At 41.4% G+C, this 19,460-nt stretch overlaps 1 protein-coding gene across 4 annotated transcripts in view; it reads right to left on the reverse strand.

The window, feature by feature from the left end:
- LOC121629061 (SH3 and multiple ankyrin repeat domains protein 2-like) overlaps positions 1 to 19,460 on the reverse strand; it is a 302,762-nt gene that overhangs the window by 23,638 nt on the left and 259,664 nt on the right. For all 4 annotated transcript variants that reach the window (XM_041968766.1, XM_041968841.1, XM_041968688.1 and 1 more), the window contains exons 18-19: positions 2,667 to 2,802; positions 37 to 117 (exon numbers count right to left, since the gene is read on the reverse strand). In XM_041968766.1, the coding sequence (XP_041824700.1) occupies positions 37 to 117; positions 2,667 to 2,802 (217 nt within the window). The remainder of the gene's footprint in view (positions 1 to 36; positions 118 to 2,666; positions 2,803 to 19,460) is intronic.

The following is a 19,460-nucleotide window of genomic DNA, read 5'->3' on the forward strand; positions in this document are numbered from 1 at the left end:
CCGGTTCACATGAGAAGCAAACCGAGATGCTCTTACCGAGTTCCTCCAGCTCAGAGGTCATGGACTTGGAGCGCATGGACAGGGCCGTGGTGGGGGCTCTCTTAGGGGGTGGAGGAGCTGCAGAAGACCAAAAGCAAGTGTTTTTCAGCAGGAAACCAAGAGGCAGAAGTGCAGAGGCAGAGAGAAGAAACGTTCACATCTGACTGCTCACTTTTATTTACGTCAGTTAACTAAACCAGCAGGAAAATCAGGGTAGGATTTAAATAAACCCCTCACCCTGTTTACACACTGTTTAACAGCCTGATTTCATTCAGTGTCAGATATACGTTGGTGTGCTCATCTTTATTTATAGAGCAGTTTTGTTAGAGGTCACGTTTCATGCTGGAGCCCCACGATTGGTGGAGGGAGTTCATGCGACTGCTCGTGCCACCCTTATAAAGTTATTTTAACCAAACAAGTTAACAGAGGCTACGTCCATACAGATCCATACAGATCCATACAGATCCATACAGATTAATTTTTTTTATTTGTTTTTTGAAAGTTTTTCGTAGAGATGGAAGTTCTTCCAGAGAGGTGTGTGTCCACACAGTTCCAGGTAAAACGCTCAAGTATCACCAGAGAAGGAGGTCTGCAATAATTCTTTCACACAGACACGGTTCTGGTTCTGGCTCTGTTCTGGTGAACCGGTCCGCATTTACCAGTTTAACCAGAAACAAAGTGGGAGGACTTTAATCCATGGAAGTAACATGCAAACATCTCCAGTTTACAGTTAGGTGGTCAGGCTTCATTATAACCTACGATTTCCCAGAATAAACACTTTATTCTGACGGCTGAGAGAATTTCATGTTAGGATGTTAATAAATCTGAGCGGAGGTGGTACTCGCTCGGGTGTAGCTGGACAGATGGACATGCAACACCATGTCCAGCTCCACTTTTGTCCAAGACTTTTTCTTGTTGTGGTATTCCTTCTTTACTTTCTTAAGCTTGTTGATTATCTGGCCTGGCCTTTATTATTTTCTTGTTTTTGTTAACTGTATTGAGAAACAGCCTGTCAGTGTTTGGAAAGGGCTCTGGGGGACTGTGCCATCAGGTTGTAAAAATATGTCTAGGTTTTAGAAGAGCAGCAGCTTTAGATCTCAAAATGCAGGTTGTGTGTAGACGAAACATTCAAACCATAAACAACTGCAGCAGAATAAACAACAACATCCAAGTAATTGTCAAGTATTAAACATTAAAAGCCCTTTAAAAAGACGCGTTCTGAGTAGGGATGTGAATGTGGGTAGATCTGTGCAGAGCTCCAGAGAGAGGAAGATGCAATGGAGAAGGTTCTGTCTCTCCAGGCTCTGGGCTTGGTCCTAAGAGGAGGATGAAGGTAGTTGGAGTCTGAGGACCGAAGGCTTCGGGACGGAGTATAGGGGTGGAGGAGTTCTGTAAGGTAGGAGGGGGCCTGGTTATTGAGGGCTCTGAAAGTGAGGAGGAGGACTTTAAACTGGATGTGTTGAGGGATGGGAAGCCAGTGGAGGTTCTTAAGGACAGGGGTGATGTGATCGTGGATGCGGGAATGGGTAAGAAGGCGCGCAGCAGAGTTCTGGATGTACTGGAGTTTGATCCAGTCCGGAGGTGATGAAGGCATGGATCAGGGTTTCAGAGGTGGGGAAGGACAGTGAAGGACAAAGGACCACCTAAACTCGTCCCCATGTGGATTGATTTTTTCTGTAAAGTGACCTGAGATGACTTTGTTGGGAATTGGTGCCATACAAATAAAGCTGAATTGAACTGAACTGAAAAGGGTCTAAAACACGTCATTTACAGGACTCATTTATTCATCTTTTCGTTTTTTGGCAGTCTAGCAGCAGCTCAGTGCATCGCTGCCTTTCACTGTTAACTTTTCATCCTGTCATCCTCTGCAGCCCGAATCTGATAACACACACCTGAAGACTAATTAAAGTTTATCACTTCCTTTATTCTTTGAATTCAAAGAGTAATAATTATGAAGTCAGAGCTGAATGAACTTCAGACGCATGATCAGTTTGTAGAATAGATTTATTTTCTGCTTCATGGATAACGTTTCCGACCCATTACATACTTTTCACAGTAAACTCCAGCTGTCAGTTTATAAATTCATAACAAAGAAATAATCAGAAATTACACTTTTTACTCTGACAAGAATCCCCAAATGTTTTATTTATGCACAACTGTGGATAAATATGGACCTAAATGACAGCTGTTCCTCCATATTCTTTCATACGGGCCAATAAATTCAGGGGTTAGACGGCTAATTAATAAAGTTTAGTGCTGATGGCGGTCAGGCGTGTAGGAAAATGGAGAACAAAAAAAATTCAGGCCTTAAAGTGAGACTGTAATTGTGACATAAGGCTGATGTTTGTGTGTAGAAAGCATCCTGAAGGTGGAGGAAATCATGTTTCTGGTTCCTGTGAGGGGTTTTCTTATGTAACACATCATCAGCCAGTTCGTCGACGTTTTAACATGATGAGACCAGCCAGAGATTTCACACTTTTTTACTCCACATCAGGTGTAGAGCTCTGCTGCTTCACACCTGAACCTCATCATTCCTGTATTCTTTCCTATGGTCAGTTGGGATTCATCCCGTTCTCATTCCCGTCCCTGCAACTTCCTTTAAAAACGTGCACCCGTAGTTTTTGTACCTTTTTTGCGCGCCGTGTCGTCAGGGTCCAGATTCCGACTCACTGTCACCACCTTGATCAGGAGCCGGTTGCCTCCCTGGCGGATCATGTTGACCACCTGTCTGTGGCCCACCTTCACCACATTCTCCTGGTTCACCTGCACACACATGAAACAGAGCAGTCATCTAACCAACCTTTTCAGGAAGAAAAAAAATGAGCAGAAACAGTGTATTGGTTTGTTAGGACTCACAGGAAAAAAAAATCATATTTTGTTCATTTAAAGCCTCTAAACCAGCAAATATCAGATTTATTATCTGGCTAGGGTCAAAACTGAGAAGACAGTCTGTGACACAAACAACCAGGCAAGAGACAAAGTTCAAGAAAACAGTACAAACATCTAAAAAATTGAAGGCATTCAAGAGAGTCACAGAGAATAAGAAGCAAAAGCTCCAAAACCAGGAAAACAACGAAAACATGGTGGAGGGAAAGTCTGACATTCTCTCAGAAAGACTCACACTGGGTTTGTATTAACTGTTATCCGCTGAACAACTTAACACTCAGTCAAGGTCACAAACATCACAGCTCGCAGCCTCTTTGGCAGAAGTCTTCTCAGCCCAGAAGACCACAAACACAGTAAAGTTTTTATAAAAACAACAAGACCACCTAAAGCTCTTCCTAATCTGATCTGTATAATATGTTTTCAATTTTTTCCTCATCTGGCGTAGTAATGAAAGGAAATATATGTTTTTCTTGTTAACAAGCTGCAGTAATGCACTGTTAACATCACTGTCAAGGTCGGCACAAGTCTGCTAATTACACATTGATTTGAGTCAGGTGTGCTGCAGCAGGGACACATTAAAACCTGCAGGACACCAGCCTTCCAGACCAGGACTGAGGTTCCCTGATACAGAGTCTCTGAATAAACACTACATTTTGGGTTTGGATTGTTAACCTCCTGGATGAGATATAAATGCCTGGAAAACCTCCGTAGATCATTCAAAGGGTAACTATCCATCTCAGTTTACCTCACAGAGCTACACACTACTATTCCTGAGACACTGATGATGGTGAAAGCAATAACACTCGAGGAGATCTGGAGGAGCTTTAAGGGTGAAACACCTGTTTTACTCTAAGCCAAGAGAGGAAGTTGTGTTTTCTTCTAGTGTAAAAACTGATGTCAGGTGTGCAGTTTTTCCAATGCTGTAGAGCTCAGGACAAAGTAGAAAGATGGATCCTTGTGACTAATCTTTATCCCGTTTCTCAGCGTTCTTTCATTGAAAAGAGGTAAGATGCAGAGATCCAACCATCAAATCCTCATCAGTAAGAGGTCTTATCACACTGTATATAGACCCTTTTAACTGTGTCCGACTCTATTTAACATTCTTTGATAACGAAAGTTAGCTTATGGTGGGTTCTTTCTCGAAGTAAGAGGTTATGACCAACAGTTCAGTCTTATAAGATTAAGACTTTTTCCTCATTTTGTGCAAAAAAGTCTATCAGCCCTGAGATAACTTCAACCAAAGAGCTAAAAAATTCCATTTAACTGGCAATAGAAATGCAAATGAGATGAAGTTAGTGCTCCCTACACGTGCTGCTGCTAATCTCCATCATTGCAATATTCATGATAGCGAGCCAGGCTGCTGGCCTCCATTAAGACTTCAAAGACAATCAGAGCAAACTTGGAACTTTCTTTTTTTGGGGGGGCTGCTGTGTGGTTTTCCTTACAGAGGTAACAAACAGCAGCAGGCCGCATACAGTTCAGATCTGAACGTAAGCAGCATTCGAAATGCTGCACACCCCCGTGCTCCCTATCAGAATCAAGGCTGCGCTAATCAACACGCATCCAAACACACACTCATGGACGGTTTTTGATCTCATTACTGCTCGTCTAATTGAATCTGAGCCCTGCTGGACCGCTCCTCTCATCTCCTCTCTGGCCTCCTCCGCCCCGCCTCTCTTCTTCCAGACAAGTAGGAGGCGGGGTCAGATGAAATGATGACACGGTGAAGTGGTGGATGGGAGGAGGGGTAGAAAGACCGGGTTCAGTAAACTCTGGCGTTATGAGGGTGAACATTTTAGTAATTAGAAACCCACCAGCAGCTGTTTCAGGATGACCTTCTGCTCCCACCAACACACAAAGTTCTCGTATAGATGCAGCCTTATATAATCTGCTCTGTCTTTTTACGGGATTATGTAACACTGCTGGAAGGATGGACACACACACAGACCGACTCTCACGTGAACACACACACACACACACACACGTACACACACACACCAACTCATGAATCTTATTCTGTCACAGCCTATTAGGATTCAACGTGTTTCACAACGATGATGGCGTGTCGACAAAAAGCTGAGAGCATCTTTATCTTCAAGGTTCATGTTTTAATGTTTTCTTTTGTAAATACAAAGATTTATTTCTGTTTATACTCACTAAACAGCTTACATAGCAGGAAAGAGAATCTGGTTTTAATCCTGATGTTATTTGCCCTCAATTCCTCAACAATTTTACTCAGTTTGATTTCAGTGTTTTCAGTCTCTTATTTCTAGTGTGAATATATTCAATCAGTGAGATGCTGCAAGACACAAATCATAGAAATCTTCTATTTAAATAGATTACCTTTTTATATATGTTGGGTTCAGTAGCACTCTGGTGAGAGTTTGGATTCCCGTGGAAAATTAATTAAATCCTTAAAACGCCTCTAGATCTTTGGTGTCCCCAAGCGTTTCTGCTTCTATTATCAATAACTTCTCATGAAGGGTAGTGTGTAATCTGTGATGGATAGGTGACCGACGGAAGTGGGATCTACATGTGAATGGACCATTCTACAACAGTTATTATTTTTTTCCCCTCATTTACAAAAATGCACACGCAGCATTTAATGCACTTCATCCTCACACAGACTTTTGACAGACCAGTAAATGAGCTGGGATTTTGCTCATGCACGAGCACAGCTCTGAACAGCGCTGCACGATAACTCCAGATTTTAAACTACATGGATTTAATTTTACAGGAGATATAGCATTAGCAATATTGTTTATTTCGATATAGAGTTTATCTTGCATTAGAATTATACGAAGAAGGCCTCAAGTTGCCCATTTTTCCTTTCTTTAACTATAACACACAGTTCCACCTCTTTCCTCCTGGCTCACACCTGTAGCAGCAACATGAAGACGGACATAGACGAAGGCAAGCGGGACCTTCTGCAATGTGGAAAAAGCAAATGGAATCACAGATCTTGACAACAGAAATTAAATCAGTTATAAAGCTGTTGTTTTTCACAGTCTCTGAACCAAATGAAGAAGAAAAGCAAGACGAGAGGCGAACATGTTCTGACCGCCGAAGCTTCCCGTCTGTGTGATGCCATCCGAACTGGCAGAAAGTAAAGTGGTCTATTTATGCTCCCTTTATGTTTGTAAAAAGTACGCCCATTTCAAACGTCACTGCTCTCATACTTTCATGCCTTCCTTATGTCAGTGGTTGTTAGCCAGTGTAGAGTTCACCTCCGTCAGTTTCAGACAATAACAAACATGGTAAATGGTAAATGAACTTGTACGTATACAGCGCTTTTCGTGTCAGCTTAACCACTCAAAGCGCTTTACACAACATATCACATTCACCCATACACCCCGATAAGCACATCAGGAGGCAATGTGAAGGACACTTTAACATGTAGTCAGGAAAAGCCTGGAATCGAGGCCCCAACCTTCCAGTTGGAAGACGACTGCTCTTCCTCCTGAGCTACAGTCACCCCATGGCGATGATGGAGGACATCATGATGTTGTTCATTCTCAGAATGAAACACAAAAAGTTGCCTGTGATCTGTGCAGTCTATACATCGTGGCTTCTTCTTCTGCTATATCGCTCAACACTGCCTCCAATGGTTACAGGTGGTACTACTACGTTTGCTCCATCAGGGTATGGATCTGCAAAGGCCCAGAAAGAGGACCGAAATGACACACAAGATGGATGAAATGCTCTGTTTCTGTCTTTATAGTAGATATGGGCCCGTATAGACCATCAGAAACACCAAAGTTGTCCAAAAAATACAGAATCCGCATCTCAAAACGATGGGGAAATATCCATCCATGTCTACAAAACTACTGCAGGAGAGACTAATGCAAAGTAAGACTAAGAATTTTTTAAAAGAAGAGAGAAAGTGGATGTTCATGCTACTAAACTCTGCTGACTGAGCAGATAGTTCACATACAGAGACTACAGCTCCTCCATGCAGAGGGTACAGGTTCGATCCTGGAGCCCTGTGCTTCAGACCACCCCTTCTGTCTCTGACCCTGTTTCCTGTCCAGCTACTGTGTCATAAAGTTCTCTAGAGCCAAAATAATAATTCATTCATTTTCTGTACCGTTTAGTCCAATTCAGGGTTCCATTAGGCGAGGGCAGGTAGACCCTGAACAAGTCGCCAGTCCATCGCAGAAATAATAATAATACATTCATCACATGATTAGAGAAATCCACCCTGGAAAACATGAGGTTAAAGAGTAAAACAGAATTCAAGGGGAAAAAATGGAAAACACAGAATTTGGGAAAAAATAAAACAGATTTTATTGCATCCTGTTAATGTATACAACTGGTGAAGCAGTCTTCTCTGTCTCAATATTTTTCCTTTAAAGGAAAAAATAAACAGAGATATATATCCTGCAACATCATTTAGCCAAAAAACATCAAGATATGATTTGTGATCCACATCCTTCCAAATAACATTTACTTAATAGTTTAACTATGCAAACGTATCTATGCATTTATATTTATTTCAGGATTCCTCTGATAGCCTTTTTATTATTTAAGTTTATAAAACATTTACTTTAACACTGAAGTGCAAATTAACGTGTTTAAACACGAGTAATATTTAATTAAAAATATGGAATACTCCAGCATAATAGAGCTCTACAGTGGATCTGTAACTAACTGTGCCTACTGCTCCTCTGGGAGGTTAATCAATGAGTCTGTTATCAGTTTCATGCAGACGATTAGTGGTATTGATGTGTTTCCACAGTCAATGACTCCGGTGTGAATGTGGCCATTAAACACTGACACCCATATGGATTACACATGTGAGAGGTTTACTGACAGATTGAGTGAGTAAGCGAGCGAGCCGTGGGTTTTTTTTTCTGGCCAGCTTGCAAAAGGGAAAAAAAGGGGGAAAAAAAGGAAAAGAGAGTCAGCGCCTGAAGGCCATAAACAGCCGTACAGTCCATCAACCACAAGAAGAAAGAACAGCAGCGAACCAGAAGCTTTATGGCTGAAAATAAACTGTTTAATCAACAACACACACACACACACACACACACACACACACACACACACGTTCTGTCAGATCAAGCAGAAGGGCCTATTCAGAAGCCATCATCATTATCATAACCATTAAACCAGTTCCACAACATTAAGCATCACCCGGACCATTTAGCTGAACACGGTCAGCATCTAATCACTCAATCCAATCTCGTCAGATGTGAATATTCCTGCCTAACCCGCTGACAGCCGCTAATCTGATAAATCAATCATAATCTGACCTGTGCAGACTCGTGCTGCTAATCCGGCCTGTCAGAGCAGGAGGCGTTCATGCCGAGGTCAGGCCCTCGCTCCTCCTCAGCAGAACCACTGGACTGTGCCAAGGTCTCAGTAACTTCATCTTCTTCATCAAGGAGGCGTCTGATCGGCCTTCGTTTCTTCTGCAGCAGAACAAGCTGCAGGACACATGGACGGGTCTCATAGCACCCTCACCGCAACATCCAGAGATGTCAAGACACCGAAAACAGAATATAAGGTTAGCTGATTTACCTTCAGGGAGGCGGTTCAGGGCTTGCAGATATAAGAGCAACTGCTACAAGCATTCGTAACCCTTCCTAACAAACTCCCCCGTATTCTTAGAGACTTTGCATAAATGATGCTTTAAATGATCATTGAGATTTTATTTGGACCTTTATCGAGTTTTGAGGATTCGATTTTAGGAGTTAATATTTGTTTAATGTTGTTTATTTGGTTTTATGTTATTTTTGTGGAATAGCTCATTTAACCTGTTTTAACTGGTTGACTCCTGCAGTGCTTATTGTTCTACCTCTTTAATCGGATCACTGCCATGTAGTCGTCCATGTGGTTTACTGTTGACCTTGTTTCATTTAACTTATTGTGGTATACTGATTTTGTGTGCAGCACTTTGGAAACATTGAGTTGTGAAATGTGCTATATAAATAAAGTGATTGATTGTCTGTTTTTGTGTGGTAGTTGAACTGTGGTTGCAGCACAGCTACACTGTTGTCCTGGACTAATTTCCCTTTGGGGAGGAGAAAGTTTATTCTGATTGGGATCTTTTTCAGGCTGAATAATTAGGATTTTAACAGAATCTTAAGAAACAAAGTTAAATCCAAATGTCTGTGTTTGCTCCCATCTGGGCAGATTTCTTTCACTTCCTTTCATCTTCCTCCTTGTTCTGTCCTCTGCACGCTGCCACACACCTGTTCACACGCTGTCGGTGAACCTGCTTGCTCAACATGTGCCACAATCCAACCAATCACATGCTCAGACTCAACCTGATTGGCTGCATTGTGATAACACTGGAAAACATGGTTTCTAAGTCAAGAGAAGATGTTTTATCTCAAACTTTGTTTTCTGGTTTACGTTAATAAAACTCTGGAGCTGTAAAAATGGAAGAAAAGAAAATGACTGAATTAAGATCTTAGTTGTTTAAAAAAAAACATCCTAATTTTCAAATCTGGCTGGATTTTAAGGGTTTTGTCATCTTCAGTCCATGACATCAAAAAATTCAAAGAATCTGGAGAACTATCTGGGTGATACACAGCATTTTTATTTTTATTTAACCTTTATTTAACAGGTAGTCTCATTTGCAAGAGAGCCCCGTTATTCTTTGGCTAATTGAGGAGATATGATGGGCTATAGATGTCTTTTTTTCTGTAAAGGCATAACAAAGACCATGAAGACACCTTCACCAGCCAGACAACAAGACTCTCTCACATCTGTAGACATTTATAGGTCCCTATGAATGTTTTATTTCAGCTTCCAGGTTTTCACCTGCTGAGAAGCTCAGGTCTTTCAATGTCAAGGAGGACACACTGAATCACCCACAGAAACCACAGTAACCTTCCACATGGCATCCTGGTTCAACTCACCCACCAGAACCACAAAACCCACAAACTCATGGACCTCTGCAATCAGGCAGTTACAAAGACAACCATAGCCATCACACAGGACCCTCCCCCCCCCCCCCCCCCCCCCCCCCCACTCCCTGGACCCATCCTTCCAGCTTCTACTATCAGCTCGCAGCTATCAAGTCCCACTATACAAACTTCCTGCCGGTTAAGATGACGTCACACAAACAGGAAGCTGCAGCGCTCAGGATGCGTTCAACTCTGATCAGCTGTTTTTGTTCATTTGGCTCAGACTATGAAAACTCTTAGATTAGTAGGGAAAGCAGATCACACCCTCATATGAGCAAATCTCACTCCATTCTGCATTTTACACCTGATTAAACTTTTATTGTCAAATTCTGCGATTCCGTTCGTGTTTTCTGCATCACCAAAATCATAGGGTGCTACTTGCCTCCCGCCTGTGTCGCCATGGTGTCGCAACAGGAGGAAGGCGTGGGTAGAGCTCTGAGTCGGGGAGAGAGGTGGAACCGTGAAAGGACAAACGGGCGACTTGAGGCCTTCATTGTTTAATTCTAATGCAACATGACGTCTATATCGAGATCAACGATATTATCTAATCCTATATCTCCTGTGGGGGGGTCCAACATTCAAGAAGACAAGACATGCGTCCTGCCATTACTTTGCTCAGCATATCATTTTACACACTATAGAAATAAGTTAAAAAAATGTTTATTAAAATCTACAAATACTAATTAAAGTTGTCATTTACACGGGCAGGATGGCCAGCTCCCCTCTGCAAACGGACACCAAAACATTTGACTTTGAACAATATTTCAATAAAAAGATGACCAATTAATCTGTGTACTCATTAAATTAAACTCTGCCAATCATTCAGTTCATATCCGTATTACCAGTTCAGCAGCAGGTCTCCATCACAGATGGCGGAGTGGAAAATCTGGACTGGAGCAACATCTGCTGTCATCTAAGCGTTTCTTTTTTTTTTTTCAGGGACATCCTTGCATCTGGTCAGGATGCCTCCTGGACGCCTCCCTGGTGAGATGTTGCACTGGAGGTACTACATCTCCCAGCTGGCTGGGGAATGCCCCGGGATCCCCCGGATGAGCTGGAAGAAGTGGCCGGGGAGAGGGAAGTCTGGGTTTCTCTGCTTAGTCAGCTGCTCCTGCGACCCGACTCGGGTAAGAGGCAACATAATGGATGGATGGATGGATGGATGGATGGAGACGATGCAGAGCCACACCTGCACATGCTACAACCCAGTGGCCTCGTAGTTACTGAGTTCTACACTGTCCTGCCTGCAGTCCAGACCTGCCTCCCACTGAACATGTGGCACATTATGAAGGATGAAATATGACAACAGAGACCTCGGACAGTTTAACAATCGAGCTTTGCATCAGTCAGGAAAGAATTTCACCTAAAAACCTCCAACAATCCGTGTCCTCCGTCTGTTACTGAGTGTAAACATGACCTGGTCCAGCTTGAACACTTAATATTCAAATGCATGAATGTTAGAGAGGATTTTTTAATAATTGTATTCTGTTTTTAAAATGCTAACTGCGGTTTGTATTAACACTAATGAACATGTTTAATTAAAACAGACATATTTTTAAAACTATGAGGGTTTTTGGACCAAACTCTCCCAGAAGCCATGAAAAGTCCTGGAATGACTTAGAAATGATGAACATCATTAGCCTCATAGCATAATTCTCTAAGTCGCCCACCATGTGGACCTTGGCACCTTGACCCCTTATTTGAAATCCACTGCCACAAATTTGGGAATAAAAATAGGTGGTGACCTTAAATTTGACACTCAGATGAGCTCCAGATAAATAAAGGCCATTTTATCCCGACCTCTCGGGTAGGTTATTGTAGCGCGCTGTATTTCGGGGTCAGCCAGGCTTCGCTTTCTCGCTTTCAGCTGCTCGTCTCCTAACCCAATCAGACAGGTAAGAACACATCACACCTGTTCTGGCTCCCTGTCTGTAACAGAATTGATTTTAAAATGATGTTATTTGCTTTTAAATGTTTTTAAACAGCCTTGCCCCCACCCGATCTCTCATCCGTAGTCTCCCTCACCGTCTCTGGGGTCTGCTGATCAGCAGCTTTTGGATGAGATTGAAGAGGGGATCGGGTTTCTTTCAGTTAAAGCACCAAAACAATGGAAGGTGTGTCCTCTACATGTTAGGCAGGCTCTTTTAAATATGTTCTCTTTGGAGTTCAACACATGGTTGTATGTCCGTTATTGTGATTTGTGCCAATGTTTCTGTCTGTGCTATAATCTTCATGTACAGCACTCTGGTCAACCACTGCTGTTTTTAAATGTGCTTTATAAGTAAATTAGGATTTGGAAGTCATATTTTAGGGTTTTATAGAAATTATTAACAGTCAACCATCAACATTAGGAGAGTACTTTCAGACAGATATTACAATTTAGCCAAAACATGACGATAGCTAGTGATACGTGAACACGTGTGTTTGTTACAGAGGGGAAACTGCATGTTGGTGCTGCTGCTCACAACATTTTCATCCAGGAACAGGTGGCAGCTGCTACCTGTTCTGACCTTGTTTGTACCTCCTGTATGAGATTTAGGCAATTATCCACATTCAATAATAATCCTCAAATTGTACATTTTGCATTGAAAGATGAGTGGTGAGCTGTTCAGTTTTAATGAAATGATTTTTCATTGGTTCTGTGTGATCCTTTTTGCAGAATGGGTTATTTTGTTGGTTAGTTTGGCTTTGGGTCTTACTGCATTATGTTGCTTCACATAATTAAAATAATCTCGCCTTTTTATATGTGTGAATCATTTCCTGAATGATCTTTTACTGCACAAAAATTTAGTGTTACATCTGTTCATGTCACAGTAGTTTCATCTGAACAAAAAGGCCTTTTTAAAAAATAAATGACAACAATTCTAAAAAGTTGGGACACTGTGTAAAATGTAAACATAAACAGAATGTTTATGGTTTCTGAGTCTTCCTCAGTCCACAAAGTGATTTCTGTGGATTTCTAGTAGAGAATCATGTCTGTTTTTAATGCAGTGCTGCCTGAGGACCCCAAGATCATCAGCAACCAGTTTTGACCTTTAGTCTTGCCCCTGGCATACAGAGATTCCTCCTGCTTCTCTGAATATTAAAAACTGTAGATTTATCTTATTTTATTTAAATTTTTTTAGTTTTAACCATTTTACATTTTAAAATGTCTCAGATTTTACTTAGATTGGTGAACCTCTGTCCATCTTTCCATCTAAGAGACTCAATCTCACATCAATCAACAATTTGTACCAGTTACTTTTCCAGCCTTTTGTTGCTCTTGTTCCAACTTTTTACAGACGTGTTGCTGCCATCAGATTCACTTTCAGCTCATATTTTCCATAAATTGGTAAAATGTCTCAATTTCAACATCTGATATGTTGTTTATGTTCTACTGGGAATAAAAAGGGGTTGATGGAAGTATTAAATCCATGTATTCTGTTTTTATTTACATTTTAAACAGCATCCCAAGTATTTTGGAACTGAAATGTTTTCACTTTGTCAGCTGTTATGAGACGTTGGCTGGGCCTAAACTGGGCTGAAAGGGCGTTCATGAAAGCGTCAGTGACTGAACACTGACGAAGACAATAATCCTCATAGATAAAGTTAAATGAAGGATTAAGTGTTTTTACCGTTTTAAACTTATACTGTGAGACTGCATTGAAGATCTGAGTATTCCACGATCCACTGCATGTTTGCTTTGATGATATGCATCAATACATGAACACGACTTCGTTTTGCATCAAAGCTGCTTATTTAGCTGGATATCTGCACAAATCTGTGCTGGGTTGGGTTAATGCAGAGCCACCAAACTGTTTCATCTGCAGTGAAATGTAGAATCTGAACATTTAGTAAGACAGACAGGAGAACAATGAGGTGAAGAAACACCAGAACAACCAGAGAACGTCTCTGGAAAGCAGGTGGCCAGGAAGCTGCAGCAGCTCCTGTTTATTTTCTAATAATCCCATCGAATCACTGCTTCCAAAAGAACCCGTATGGATATCTGAGGTTAGGTTAGGCCCAAACTCTGCCTGATTAAAGTTTGGTGTAATCATTCACCAGCTGAAATAAACCAGCAGCCATAAATCATTAAGCAACTCTATTTTACTTTCAGGAAAACCAAAACTTTAAATGCAGCAAAGAAACTCACATAGTAAAAAAAATATCTTCCAGCTTCATTTGGATACCAGATCTGAAAAAATGTGATGTTTCAGATGAAATCATGCTCATGAGTCCTTATCCACTTTTAAGAGCAAGCTAAAGACTCAGTTGTTTAAGGAGCATTTCCACATTTAGCTTAACTCTTCTACTCAGAATGAGTTAGAAAGATCTGTCCAGCTCTTTGGCTCAACCAAATACTCTAGAAGCTGTGTGCACTTACGTCCAAGATGATATTGTGTGATGAAATCGTGATCCTGTATTTAAACAAAATGACTTCCAAAAAAAAAAAAAAAAACTACAAAAAACAAACAAACAAAAAAAATATATATATATATATATGTGCACTGCCTCCAGCACTACATGACAGCACCTGGTCCAACTGGACTCAAAGCAGTCTGTCACTTAATTATGACGTCCCATCTTGTTTGAATTCATGCTTGTTCTTACTCTCAGATGTAAGTCGCTTTGGATAAAAGCGTCTGCTGAATGACTGTAGAATAGAATAGAATAGAATAGAATAGAATAGAATCATGTCTGACAGAAACTGTTTAAATGTGGAATATGATGAACAGGAGGCTGGGGAGCAATGTAGAACTGGAAATGATTAATCAACATGAACCTGCGTGTCAAACCAACAATCCCCTCAGGACGAAGTCTGATCCGCTGTCCAGCTCTGCATCGTGGTCAGGACTGTGGGATCATGATGCTGCTGTCACGAAGCTGTGGGCTACGTGTAATAAACACAGTTAACAAACAGAAACAAGCGAGTTCCTCAACCATATCTGGGAGAAAACTAGAAAAAAATCTTTAGAATAAGGATAACGTGAACACAAGCGGGTGTCTCTAATAAAGTGACCGTGAGTGTACATGGACTTTCTTGCATACCATCACCTCCACATAAAGAGGAGCAGCAGGCATTAGTATTTGGAACATGTAACTGATCTGAATTCTGTGTGTGTGTTTTCTCCTCAAACATCAAAGCGGGCTCATTAAATACAGGAAAAAACAGACAGAACTATTCATGTGTGTCAGAGAGACAGCAAAACAAGAGACAGAAATGAAGGGTTGAAATGGGATGGGTTCTGGAGGAGGGGGGTTTCTGATGACTCAGAGTCCTCGTTAGAAGAGACTTGACTCTGATGAATCATGTAGCTGAAAATCAAAGTGACGACGACAGCATATGTAAGAGCACATACAGACACGCTGCATGGAGAGTGATGGCCGGCTTCATCTGCAGCCTTTCTGTAAACACACACAGCCAGGATCACTCATGTGACTTCTACTAGCTTCACGTTCCACAAACACAACGGAACGATTGAAACTACCGTCTGTTGTTGCATCTGTTGCCTGAGTGTCAGAGTTCAAGCCACTAAACAGAAGCACCAGCCACACATCACACAGCGGATAAGCCTCTCGTGCAGCAGAGAGGAGGACCCTAATAGATGCTTCGTAGTGTTAACCAGTGCTCTGCTCTACTGGCACACATCCAATCGGTGAATGGCGTCACACCCTGAGCTCACACCCACTCAGCTGACACAACGGCCCCCCCGGCTGGTGACGCATCCACACTTTGTTCTTCCCAGATTAAATCACTACATTCAATTTATTTCTGACAATGAATATTTCCCCACTTCTACCGATGCTGAGATTTTAATTCCAGCTTTGTGGTGTCACATTTCTACCTCAACTTATCGCTATGACCTTAAAACAGCAACTAATCTATCACTGATAACTGAAGTGATTCTTATTCTTTACTTTTTGTAGCAATAAAGGGCGGAGGCTGGGATCTTCTGGTATAAAGGAACATAGCCCCAGCTGCAAAGTAAGGGTATAAATCATGAGTTTGATCATGATGGGATATTATCTTTCAGTGAGTAACGTTTTGATGTTCAACCACGACACTGCCAGTCTGGCTTCAGGAAGCAAAAGCTTCAGGTATCAGACCCTCTCTACCTTCAGATCATCTTCAAACTTTCCTTCCTGATAAATCTTATAGCAGGTCTGGTTTGGTGACCCTGATCTATCCCTTTAGTCCTGCTACTATAGGTCGAGGCTTCTGGGGGACGTCCCATGATGCACTGCGCTCCTCTCTGCTGTCTTTACTCTCCATGTAGAAATATCTGACGTTGTTATTGTCATTCATTTGTGTTTCTCTTCTTCTTTCTCAGCAGAAATCCCTGGATTGGAGTTCTGCTGCTCCTTGACCCCTCTTTCCTATCCTCGTCAACCCCAAGCGGTCCAGGTAGATGGCCATCCTTCTGGTCCCTCCTGGTTCTGGTTTTCCTCTCCACTGTCTCCTCGTGCAGCTCAGAATGAAGGATTAAATGAAAGAAAAGATTAGTTGCTTTCCTTAGCTTGGTAATTATTAATTGGTTTATATAACCACAGGTTATATAAATTAGATTAATGTGGATCATATGATGCAGTGGTTTCCAACCTGGGGTCCCCGAAGTTTTGACTGTAAAGAGCCAGTATGATAGTTTGAATTAAGGCCATGTCGAGACAGAGATGAGTAGAGGTGTATCGACTTAAGTTTTTTCTGAACCTTTTGTATGCTTTGTTTACATGAAACTGCTGTTTTGGGAGCCTGAAAACACTCATTTTTTAAAATTAGGTCCCATAGTGGATAAATAAGTTTCATAAAACGGGTTTTTGGTAGCAGCATGAAGGTGGTCTTTTAGGAAAATAGATTAGGAACCTATTACCACTGATACAATAGATTTGTTTAAATTCTGCTTGGGTTTTTCCTCTTTAAACTAAACTAGACATTATGGTTGCTCTTTCTGAAGAATGTCTCACAGACTTCTACTGTATCCATGTTTGACCTATATTTTTTAACCTTGGATCGATGCTATTGGATTATTGAATTGGGATGGATTTTTACACTCCAAATGCAAACAATGCAAGCCATCTGAGAAATAAAAATACTATATCATCATCTTTTTACTGTTGACAAAAAAGTCAGATTGCTGCCAGAGCTTCATTGTGGATCAGTCATGGAAAAACAGAAAAAAATAGGCTGGTCTACGAAATTAAACTAATTAGGTGAAATACATCAGTGATGTAAAACCTAGAACTGATCTCTGCTGTCACCATGTTTTAACTTTGATTTCACTTTGAAGATTAAAAAATAGTTAAAGACTTTGGGTTCATGCTGGCCCATCACTTAAAGCCTGTCACTTGACCCGTGGTCCTCTCCATCACCAGCCGTGCCCCTCCATCTCCAAATTGGACACCTTCCCCTCAAGACCACCTTCCACCACAGACGCTCCTCCTCCTCAGTCTGAGCAAAGCTTTACTCTTAAAAGCTGCATTATCACTGTGTACACAGTGAGACCCAACATTTTCCTGGTTGCTAGGCGACAGTTGCTGTGTGATACCACTGGAGGTAGGAGTGGTGCTGAGAATGTTATCAGTGCTTTATGTTGGGGGGTGTGGATGGCAGCACTGATGGTTAAACGGGGAGTTAATTTGACGAGGAGCCGTTTCTGGAAAGTTCATCCTTCTGTCTCGTCTCTGAAGGTCGTTGTGTTTTTATAGTGGGCTGCGTTGTGGTTGTTTAAAATAAAAAGCAGCTCTCTGAGCACTGTGGGCTGGGCACGCTGCTCTTTCTGTGCTGTACCTATAAATAAATTATTTATAGGCAACAACGCTTCTGTGTTATTTTAAGACTGAATATCATGTGATTTGAGTGTGTGTCTGTGGGTTTGTACACTGACTGGCGGTTTGTGTACAAACCGCAGCTCATGTGAAATATCCCTGATTGTCACCGAGTTATTGACTGAAGTATTGAGCAAACAGCTAAGTGGAGATGAATGTGAATGCTGAAGCATCAGAGTAATTCTCCCCCTGCGCTACTGACCTCACGTCAAACAAACAGAAACCTGACCAACATTACACAATTAATCTGTAATATGTCATGGAAGTAGTGGAGGGATTGGGGGGGGGGGGGCATGACAAGGCTTGACAAGACAGCCAGTGAAGTCAAATCAAAATGTTTTTAAAAAGCCCGTTTGATACAAAAAAAGCTGCACAACTGGACCACATCTGGCCCACACAACACTTCCCAAACTCACGTCCTGACCAGCATCTGGACCACATCTGGGTCACACAACATTTGCCGGTGCCTTAACTGAGCCATAAGTGCCAAAAGTAGCCCAGATTAGGCCCAAACCTGCCTGCTATCTGGGACAGCTTTTGGCACACAGGATCCCCATAAGGAGCAAACTGGAATTAAAAATGTTAAAAAATAAAGCTAAGATAGAATAAACCAAAAAATAACAAGAACAAATGAAAGCAACATGTATAAAAAATAGATAGAAAAGAGTTCATAACAACAAATTGCTTGAATAAAATAAATCAAATAAAAACAGAATTAAAATAGACACCTAAATAGGTAGTATTTCATATAAATTAATAAGTACATAATTAAATAGTGAGTAAAAAATAGACATAGAAAACCTCTTAGAGTGTCCATGTGAGGATTTAGTTGCAAACAAGTTCATTAGATGAGATGAAACATGGAGCTAGGAAGACGGTTTTGCTGAATGTTGATGAAATTTGGCATCTGTTGGTGAGAACAGCCACCAAATGGCTGTTGACACAGGTCAATGTGATGCACTGATATTTTAGATTAGAAATGTGTAGAAGCACGAGAGTTCAGAGAATATAAACCTAGCAGAGCTCGTAGATCCAAAGACTGGTCATGTAGTCTAGACAAGAGAACATGGAGAGCAGCATTTAGCTGTTATGGAACAAACTGCCGGTGGAGATTATTTTGTTTCTTATGCACCTATGCAAGAAATCTGCATGCTAACTTTTAACTTATCTGGCTTTTAATCATTTTAATGTTTTTAAATTTTCACAATTTTATTGTAATTTTCACTTGTTTCAGTATTCAGTCATTCTGAGCTGATCCCAGCATTTAACAGGTGAGAGGGAGGGTACACCCTGGACAGGTCACCAGTCCATCGCCGGGCCAACACATTTATGGACAAACAACCAATTAACCTAACATGCATGTCTTTGGACAGTGGGAGAAAGCCGGAGAACCCAGACAGAACCCACACATACATGTGCAGAACGTGAAAACTCCACACAGACAAGTTCAAACCTCCCCCCAGCCGAGACTTGAACCGTTGACCTTCTTGCTGTGAGGCTGTGGTGCTAACCACCACAGTGCAGCCCTTGTTTCAGTATTTACTTCTGTTATGACAGAAGAGGCTGTGGTGATAATGTGGACCATAAAATATATGGTCCACTTCTAAGGAGGTACAATCCTGTGCAGGTGACCTCTTTGTGATAAAACAACAAACACAAATATGTGGTGAAATGCCGTGTAAACAATGAAAATAAACTACAAAAACAGTCTCGGCTGCAGCTGGTGGACGAGGTCTCTGAGGCTCTGAGCTCTTTGTTTTCTATTAACTTTCATCCCTTTGATTTTAAAACTACTCCTTCACTTCCACAGCATCA

Source organism: Melanotaenia boesemani, chromosome 1 (genome assembly GCF_017639745.1).
Source record: "Melanotaenia boesemani isolate fMelBoe1 chromosome 1, fMelBoe1.pri, whole genome shotgun sequence".
Lineage (NCBI taxonomy): Eukaryota > Metazoa > Chordata > Actinopteri > Atheriniformes > Melanotaeniidae > Melanotaenia > Melanotaenia boesemani.